We start from the raw sequence: 9,957 nt of genomic DNA, 5'->3' as shown, positions 1-9,957 counted from the left end.
TTGAACCGGAAGGGGATTCCTGGAATAACATGTGCATTCTGGAGATGCTGAGGAGGAGGAGGAGGAGGAGATTGGGACCATACTCTGTGCAGAGTGTTCTTGCTGCCTAAGCAGTCTCCTTGGCTATTGGGCACAATCCTGGACGGGTCGCCATTCCGACACAGTATACCAGCATGCTGGCAATCATTTTGCCGACCTCGAAAGGATGACAGGTCGAGTTTACCCCACCTGGTATTAATTCAACAGCTGAGCATGATTTGAACTCAGGACCCTAGGATCCAAAGCCCACCACCCTAACCATTAAGCCAACACCAGGCATGAGGCGGGTCGGGGGGATTTTGTGGAGGGGAGGAAGAAAAAAAAATACCAAAAAAACCAAACAGGCCACTGACTTGTCTGCGATGTGAGAGCACCAGACCTGATGCTTTGGACTCATTGTGGGAGATGCCAACAACGTTGAAAGCTTTAGATTCCACAGATTTCAGAAGAGAGATTTGATGTTGGGGCACCAGCCCATAGGAAAGAGAGCAGTACTCCACCGAGTTATGGAAAAAGGACTTGTAGGCTGTGAGTAGTTTTGATTTTTCAACAATGATTTGGATTGACGAAGGATACAGAGTCTACAGCTGGCTTTGGAGGCCAGCTTTGCAATGTGATCTGCTCCAAATGGGTAATCGCTGATGGTGAGGTTTAGAAGTTCAAAAGGCTGAACATTTTCCAATGGCTGACGAAATAAATAGACAGGTGAGTTCCTTTGACAATCCTTCCATAGGGACAGGGTGAGACAATGAGATTTTCAGGGATTGACAAAATAAGTTCAATTTGTCACACCAGTATCTTGTAAGTTCCAGACCAACAGAGAGTGAAGTGGCTTCAGTCTGCCTGTCAATGTGATGAGGATACTGTACGGCAGCATGTGGAGTCATCTACACAAAGGAAGAGAAGGTTTACACAGCATTGGAGAGGTTGTTATTGCATTCGAAGAACAAAACTGAGCCCCAGACATGCCATAAGATACTCCAGTATCCATCAAGAGAGGAAAGGAGACGGTTTTGGTGATAGCACATCAATGACCGCGTGAGTGAAGGAAGTCAGACGTCCAGGTATGAAGGCGGCCTTCAGTGCCCCCGGCAGCGAGCTCGGCAAGCAGAGCAGAATGCTAGGCTGTGTTGAATGCTCGAGATATGTCCAGCAAGACAGTCGTGACCTCTTGTTTGAGATTGAGGGCCTCCAATCATTTCTGAGAGAGCAGCAGTAGCATGTCCAGAGTTGAGTGACTGGGACAGAATCCTAACTGATGGTCAGAGACGAGGATGTTTGTAAAGAGGAAAAAAAACTTGACATCAGAAGCAATGATGGATTCATTGACTTTGCTTCTTCAACGCAAGAGCTGTCACGGATCAAAATGTCCTTCGATGGGAGGTTTAACAGTAGACCATTTTGGGGGGGGCAGTTGGAAAACCTTGATTCCCAAAAGTTTGTTGAGTTTGAAGACAAAGGGCACAAGACTAATGATGTACCGGTAGCTTAAAACGGAAAATAATATCATTGTATACAAGTATGTAAGTATGTTATTATAGTTGTTGTTCATCTTTCGGCTGCTCCCGTTAGGGGTCGCCACAGCGGATCATCCGTTATGATCCGCATACTGATTTGGCACAGGTTTTACGCCGGATGCCCTTCCTGACGCAACCCTGGTCGCCTCTTACGACACAGGGATCAGGATTTGGGTTTCACCATGATTCCGGGCTGCTTTACACCCTGCCCAGTGCAGAGCCCCCATCCTCAAGCGATCCTCCAACCCAAGCCTCCGAGTCGCCGGATTACAGGCGCACGCCACTACGCCCGGATTAAGTATGTTATTATAGTGGAGTTCCATTATAACACAAGAAGCCATCAAGATGAATACTCGATAAGACAAATTTGATAAGTCCAACAGCACTTTCGGTTACCAGTACTGTTAAAACAATTTCGATAAGACAAACATATGGATGACTAGAGTCCCCCTCTCCGTGTGGTCGGCTGAATAATGTTTGAACCCAGTGGAGGGTGAGTTTCCTGATACCGCTGGAATAAAGTCATTTTATTCGAACTGAACCTTTTTGAGAAAGGAAAAACCTGAAACCCCTCCCCTCGATACTGTATTCATTTTTTTTTTTTTTACATCATTTGCTCGTGTTTTTGTCGTTGATGTAAAAGTGCATCGAGGTGTCCTACATTTGTCCTGCACAAGCTACTGCATGAGTGATGCAACTTAAAAAGCTGCAGACAGCATACAGGTGAGGGTCAAGTCTTACCTTGTTGTGATTGCAGTTCCGCTGTGCAGCCCTCCTGCATTGTGTGGAGCCTGCAGGCTGTAGAACAGTTCCTGCCGGAGCCTGATGCCTCGTAGCGTCTGTGCACCGCTTCCCGATTAGACCCGACACTGGAAGATACAGATACATATGATTCCAGGTCATATGACCAGGGTTATGTAGGCTTTCTACCTCAAAGGATAATGAAGCAAAACAAGTCAAAAGAAATACTTGCTAATGGGCTGTGCTATACTCTTTACGGAGCGTTGATGCTGCCGAAGCAGTCTCTTGGCAAGGGTTATGCTGGGTAGTTGCCAATGCCTTCCCAGCAGTCAGTCAAGTCAGTGCAGGAATTTGGAATTTGTTCAGGGTGCTGGCAATAAATCACCTACTCTTCGTGAAGGAGACCGTGGGGTCTTTAACGACTTCCAGTTTAAAGTCCATCCGAAGGACGGCACACACATTGATGCCTCGTCCTGCCTGTGAAACATCAGGATGACAATTTATAGCTGGGTCGAGATTCAAACCTCATCTAGACACCTCAGAGGCAAGTGTGCGTACCTCTCTCAGCTATCCTGCCAGCCAAATAAATACGTATGGAACTAGAACAGCACTCAGAAAAGCATATACCTCCACCAGGCTGAACAGTTTATGTTTCGTATCCCAGTGATAGGCCAGATTGGCTTGTTCTAGTCACATAACCAATTCATCCACTTAGTTTTGTCAAAACAGATCCACAACGCTTTGAAATATGATGCTGTATATAATTTTTGATCACATCTTTCAAGGGTGAAGAATCACTTCGAAAATTAAAAAAAAAATTGCATATCCGGATCTGGATTCGGGTCGTCACCAAATTCTAATCAATTTGTCCTCGTCACACACACAACCTGTCCCCCAAGTTTCGTCTGAATCCTTCCACAATATTTTGAGATATCCTGTTCACAGACAAACGGACAGACAGACAGTGGTGAAAACATAACCTCTGTCCACCTTCGGTCGTGGAGATGACAAATGAAGTATCATAAATGAAAAGAGGGACTTGTGAGAATGTGCAACCCGTTAGCGAATAAAACCAGACATAAAAATACAACAAACACTGCTATTGTAATACTACGACAATATTTCATTTCTTTCAGTATCCCTATGCAAGATAAGTACCATGTGTCGCTTGCTCAGTCATAGTTCTTAGCTGCAGCCCGAGTGGTGTTGTGGGTTCAGGAAGATTGTTGTTGGAAATGGTGGTCGGTGTGTAAACTTCTCCACGAGGGCTAGGACTTGAGCTTGTCATCGTGAGGCGCTCAAGGCTGAGAAGGCCTGGAGAAATGTGCCCTGCCTCACAAGGCTGTGACGAGGTCTGTACACGGCTGTGGTTATGATGGCAGGGCCAAGGGCGCACAACTCGGCCTGGTGACAGAGTTCCATTAGATGAAGCGTGTGCGCGACAGTTTGGTGACAGTAGGCAGGCGTCAGACTCTGGCAAACTGCTTCCCAGAGCACTGTCTGCGCTGCCCAATAATGGAGTGGCATTGGAGTGTGTGAAGCAAACAGCACAGCTGATTCCCTGTTCGCACTCAAGGCTGAAAGGCAGCGACAAATACAGTTCAGGCAACAAAGTAGTGATACATGTTGGCAAAAAGTATTTTCTTTTGTTGAGGTATTACCACTCCAATCCCACTCCAACCCACACAAAATCACTCCAGCCCTCGCCTGGCCACTCCAGCCCTCGCCTGGCCACTCCAGCCCTCGCCTGGCCACTCCAGCCCTCGCCTGGCCACTCCAGCCCTCGCCTGGCCACTCCAGCCCTCGCCTGGCCACTCCAGCCCTCGCCTGGCCACTCCAGCCCTCGCCTGGCCACTCCAGCCCTCGCCTGGCCACTCCAGCCCTCCCCTAACCATTGCAGCCCAACCCACAACACTCCAACCCTCAGCTGGCCACTCCAACCCTCCCCTGGCCACTCCAACCCTCCCCTGGCCACTCCAACCCTCCGCTGACCACTCCAACCCTCCAGTAACCACTCCAACCCTGCCATTGCCACTCCAGCCCTCCCATAGCCATGCCAATCCTCTCCAACCCTCCCCTAACCATTGTAGCCCACCCCTCGACACTCCAACCCTCCGCTGGCCACTCCAACCCTCCCCTGGCCACTCAAGCCCTCCACTGGCCACTCAAGCCCTCCACTGGCCACTCAAGCCCTCCACTGGCCATTCCAGCCCTCCCATAGCCATGCCAATCCTCTCCAAGCCACTCCAACCCTCCCCTAACCATTGTAGCCCACCCCTCGACACTCCAACCCTCCGCTGGCACTCCAACCCTCCCCTCGGCACTCCAGCCCTCCCCTGGGCCACTCCAGCCCTCCCCTGGGCCACTCCAGCCCTCCCCTGGGCCACTCCAGCCCTCCCCTGGGCCACTCCAGCCCTCCCCTGGGCCACTCCAGCCCTCCCCTGGGCCACTCCAGCCATCCCCTGGCCACTCCAGCCCTCCCCTGGCCACTCCAGCCCTCCCCTGGCCACTCCAGCCCTCCCCTGGCCACTCCAGCCCTCCCCTGGCCACTCCAGCCCTCCCCTGGCCACTCCCGCCCTCCCCTGGCCACTCCAGCCCTCCCCTGGCCACTCCAGCCCTCCCCTGGCCACTCCAGCCCTCACCTAGCCACTCCAACCCTCCGCTGGCCACTCCAACCAACCCCTGGCCACTCCAACCAACCCCTGGCCACTCCTACCAAGCCCTGGCCACTCCAACCAACCCCTGGCCACTCCAACCAACCCCTGGCCACTCCAACCAACCCCTGGCCACTCCAACCAACCCCTGGCCACTCCAACCAACCCCTGGCCACTCCAACCCATCCCTGGCCACTCCAACCCATCCCTGGCCACTCCAACCCATCCCTGGCCACTCCAACCCTCCCCGAGCCACTCCATGCATTTCAGGAAGTTGCACTACGACAAGTCATGGTTATACTTCATGATGTTTTATGAATAAAGGCTCAGAAATAATTAATCAAATGAAGGAACCACTGGATATTGCTGCGAAGAAGTCAAAACATTTTTCATTATCCTCGAATTAAAAGTTTGGAAACAAAAGGAAATATTGTGTCCCATGTATTTCTTTTATATTGCATATCAACAACATAATCAGTAAGCCAGCGCTGTCAAAAAAAATAATCATAATAATAACAAAAAAACAAAACAAAAATACAATCATAATTACATAAATTACATGCATGATGAAATGGGTTGGACGAAATGTCGGCCACGAATGGCTGCAAACAGTTCTTTAAATTATTTATGAATCCAAAAGAGAAACTTACACGGTGTGCAACCTACAGATTGTGAATCATTGTCTAATCTTGGGAGAATCCCAGCCCAATGTCAGAATAATCACGGCCAATCCCAGACGGATTCTGTGCCAATCTCAGGCAAACCCCAAGCCAATCTCCGGCGAACCCCAGACCAATCTCAGGCGAACCAACGCCAATTTTGAATTAATCCCAGGCCAATCTCAGACCAATCTCAGAATAATTCCAGGCCAATCTTAACCACAGGACAAATGCCCCCTTTGCAATATTGTGTTATCAATATCAGGGCACCAAACTCATAGAAACATGATTTTTTTTTTTTAAACTGCTTCTGGGTGCATCACATTTCTGGCTCACCTCTTCTGTGCCTTGCCTGTGCCATCTTCCTCTCCTTCTACATCTGACTCTTCCTCTGAAGCCATGGCCCCATCAGAGCTGCTCAGAGAAAGGAGACTCCCACCAGTACTCGGCGTGTCGGTCATGCCTCTTTCACCGCCAGCTGGCATCGCAGCGGGACTCGTGTTGACCTCTTTGTATCCATGACTGACATCCGGCCACTCTGGGTGCATCTTCCGACTCGTCATCACCTCGGTCCTGACTGGACTTCCCAACTCCTGAGGAGTGTTCTGTGCATGCCTTGGCATGTGTGCTGTCGTCAACTCGCTACCCCGGGTGCAAGCGTTGGTCTTGTCAATCGATCTGCAGTAACAATGGTGAAAGCGTCTTCATTATGGCAATAAAAATCAACATTTAACTTACAATACTCACACAATCGAACTTTACCTTATATATTGCCTCATGAGACTCGGTACCACGAGATATTTTACGTCCAGTAGATGAGAGAGAGAGAGACAGAGACAGAGACAGAGACAGAGACAGAGACAGAGACAGAGACAGAGACAGAGACAGAGAGAGAGAGAGAGAGAGAGAGAGAGAGAGAGAGAAAAAAAAGCCAGCTTAACAGAAGTTCTGGAGGATTGCATGCCACATGATGCAGTGCATGCTGCGAGACAGGCTCCAGCACCGCATTTTAGTTTGATCCGCTCGAGTTAATCAGGGTTTGTACACCTTGGCCGATCTAAAATTCCAGGTCATTTACAGGCTTAGTGTAACATTTTCCATGCCAGTTCAACCTAAACACAACTAATTACTGGGCAGGTATTGTTTGCCGATTTCGTAATGGGAATTTCAGAAGAAAACGAGACGGCACTCGGTAGAGCACATCCCTCCGCCAGGCTGAACAGTTTACATTTTGTATCCCAAATGATAGGCTGAATCTCAACCAAAATCTAATCGGCTTGTTCTCGTCGCTGAACCAACACATCCACCGAGTTGTCATGACCCGTATGAAAACTTTTTGAAATATCATACGATGTATCATTTTTCACCCCATTTCTCAATGGTGAAAAATCACTTTTAAAAATCCTCGGATCCGGACCCGGATCTTCACCAAGATTGAATCAATTCTTCCTTGTCACGCACCCAACCTGTCCACCAAATTACGTCCGAATCCGTCCATAACTTTTTGAGATATACTGCTCACAGACAATCAGGGGCCAAATACATAACCTCCATCCGCCTTCGGTGACGGAGGTGAAAAAACAACAACAACAACAACAACAAAAAAACCTGTGTGATGGGGTGAATGGGATAGGATGCGTAGAAAGGTGATGGCTTTGCTTGCTATGCTCGGGTGACAAAACTAGCCACGTCATAAGATCTCACAGGACTCACTTTTCGCAAGTTTTCCACGTTTTGTTCCAGCCACGTAGCTCTCCACAGCCGCTTCACCCATACAATTGTACGTTCAACCCACGTTCGCGCACTCAACAGTGTCTTTACCTGCAGTCGACCACGGTTTGTAATCACCTCCATCGAGTCAATGATCCTGAAAACTTGATCTCCCCATGAAGAGAATAGCTTGGTTATCCTAATCCAACGACCGCCAGACAAACTATTTCTTGCATGCGTATCACCAGAAACATTTGATGTCCGCTGGCTGTACCCATTACATAGTGTGCATGCGTAGGCCAATTCTCCAGACAGTACTACATCCCCTTCATCGATTATTAAGAGAAAGACAAGGACAAATCATTCCCCTCCAGGAACCATCTTCAGTGACGGAGGGGAATTTTTTTTTTTTTTATGCGTGATGGGGTGGATGGGATAGGATGCGTAGAAAGGTGATGGCTTTGCTTGCTCTGCTCGGGTGACAAAACTAGCCACGTCATAAGATCTCACAGGACTCACTTTTCGCAAGTTTTCCACGTTTTGTTCCAGCCACGTAGCTCTCTACAGCCGCTTCACCCATACAATTGTACGTTCAACCTACGTTCGCGCACTCAACAGTGTCTTTAACTGCAGTCGACCACGGTTTGTAATCACCTCCATCGAGTCAATGATCCTGAAAACTTGATCTCCCCATGAAGAGAATAGCTTGGTTATCCTAATCCAACGACCGCCAGACAAACTATTTCTTGCATGCGTATCACCAGAAACATTTGATGTCCGCTGGCTGTACCCATTACATAGTGTGCATGCGTAGGCCAATTCTCCAGACAGTACTACATCCCCTTCATCGATTATTAAGAGAAAGACAAGGACAAATCATTCCCCTCCAGGAACTATCTTCAGTGACGGAGGGGAATTTTTTTTTTTTTTTAAATGCGTGATGGGGTGGATGGGATAGGATGCGTAGAAAGGTGATGGCTTTGCTCTGCACGAGTGACAAAACTAGCCAAGTCATAAACTCATAACGGACGGATTTCACCATCCTGCTGATCGCCAAGCTTCCTGTGTTTTGTGTTATCGGCTTTATCACCAAGCTTCCTTCCCACACTCTTTTCATAGGGGGCAGGCCCAACATGCCTCACCCAGATGAGTGTCTCCACCGCTCTTCCTTGGTGGCACCCCTTTGCGGCGGTATCAGTTTTCTCCTTCAAGTAATGGATTGTGAATTCCGTCCGTTTTCCATGATCGTGCAAAAGCACTTGCTGCCTCAAGAATTTAACCCATGAAAAAGTCATGACCTTTTTTTCCATGCCTTTTTCACACTGAGAAAAAAAACGGCATAAAATGCATGCTTTCAAAGGCCTTGAATTTGAGGGAACAAAAATCCCATGCTCTTCACGGATTTCCAGGCCCCGTACGAACCCTGTGTAATGCTATCCTAGTGACCGATCTTGGAACCAAACTTAAAACTCACCCAGCCTGCGCGGACCGTCTCGTGGCCAGAGGTAATGCAGAAGCGTGTGCACATTGTACAGGGGTGTGCCAATCCGATGGTGCGTTGGTTCTTTGGGCATGCCGCTGTCCTTTCCTGGAAAGGTAAGTCGCAAATTACAAAAAAGGTCTTATTCTTTGTAAAATGAAACTTTGCCAAAGTGAGGTCATGAATGTGATGTGTGCCCCATGAGCCTTTGCATGGTGAGTCTCACCACCTCTTGTCATGATGTACGGGTGGTCGCCCTGCCTGGGAATCAGGTGGCCGTCTGCATGCTGTACCTCTCTGCCTCCACCCCGGCACCGAGATCAGCTGAACGCCACGTCCATCCCATGGCTAAGTGCACAGATGTATAGCTCGTTATATATTATATGTATGTGTGTAACACACACACACACACACACACACACACACACACACACACACACACACACACACACACACACACACACACACACACACACACACACACACACACACACACACACACACACACATCCATGCCTAAATGGGTACAGTGGAATGTGAACATTGCATTGGCAGCAATCTGGTAGTCCAGACTGGCAATTTGACAGCCAATACTTCAATATGTGGGTTCAATATGTGGGTTGTAGGTTCAATATGTGGGTTGTGGGTTCAAATACTCCTGATGGAAACTACTATTGATATTAAAGTCCTGCACTCTAAGCTCTTGAAGTCAAAGTACTCAGGAAGGTTGTTGGTAAAAATACAGCTGTATCTGATTAAGTTAATGGCCTTTCAGGGTGGGAGTAGCATTCCTGGATTCTTCTGTTTGTGACGCTAGTCCATACATTGTGATTGATCGATTCTTAATAAACAGACAACCTTTTCACCCCTCTCATCAACGACTGTTCGTGAATACACACAGGCTTATTGTACCTCCACCACCGAAGGTGGATGGACGTTATAGTTGTCACCCGTTTGTCCGTCTGTCTGTTTGTCTGTCTGTCATAATGATATCCCAAAAAGCTATGGACATATTCGGACAAAACTTGGTGGACAGGTTGGGTATGTGACAAAGACAAATTCATTGGACTTTGGTGAAGATCTCTGGATACGATAATTATTTGATTTTTTTATGCGATTCTTCACCATTAAGAGATAGGGCCTTAAACGATGTGGAG

General features: G+C 48.2%; 1 protein-coding gene across 1 annotated transcript in view; it reads right to left on the bottom strand.

Moving 5' to 3' along the window:
- Positions 1-9,957, bottom strand: part of LOC147025887 (uncharacterized) — a 138,188-nt gene that overhangs the window by 21,183 nt on the left and 107,048 nt on the right. Inside the window, exons 11-15 of the mRNA XM_085883612.1 lie at positions 9,027-9,148; positions 8,795-8,908; positions 5,947-6,288; positions 3,456-3,874; positions 2,298-2,425 (exon numbers count right to left, since the gene is read on the bottom strand). Of these exons, the coding sequence (XP_085739738.1) occupies positions 2,298-2,425; positions 3,456-3,874; positions 5,947-6,288; positions 8,795-8,908; positions 9,027-9,148 (1,125 nt within the window). The remainder of the gene's footprint in view (positions 1-2,297; positions 2,426-3,455; positions 3,875-5,946; positions 6,289-8,794; positions 8,909-9,026; positions 9,149-9,957) is intronic.

This window comes from Eptatretus burgeri, chromosome 5 (genome assembly GCF_056783735.1).
Source record: "Eptatretus burgeri isolate ZD-2024b chromosome 5, Ebu_testis_v1, whole genome shotgun sequence".
Lineage (NCBI taxonomy): Eukaryota > Metazoa > Chordata > Myxini > Myxiniformes > Myxinidae > Eptatretus > Eptatretus burgeri.
This window is presented reverse-complemented; position numbering and strand designations above follow the sequence as displayed.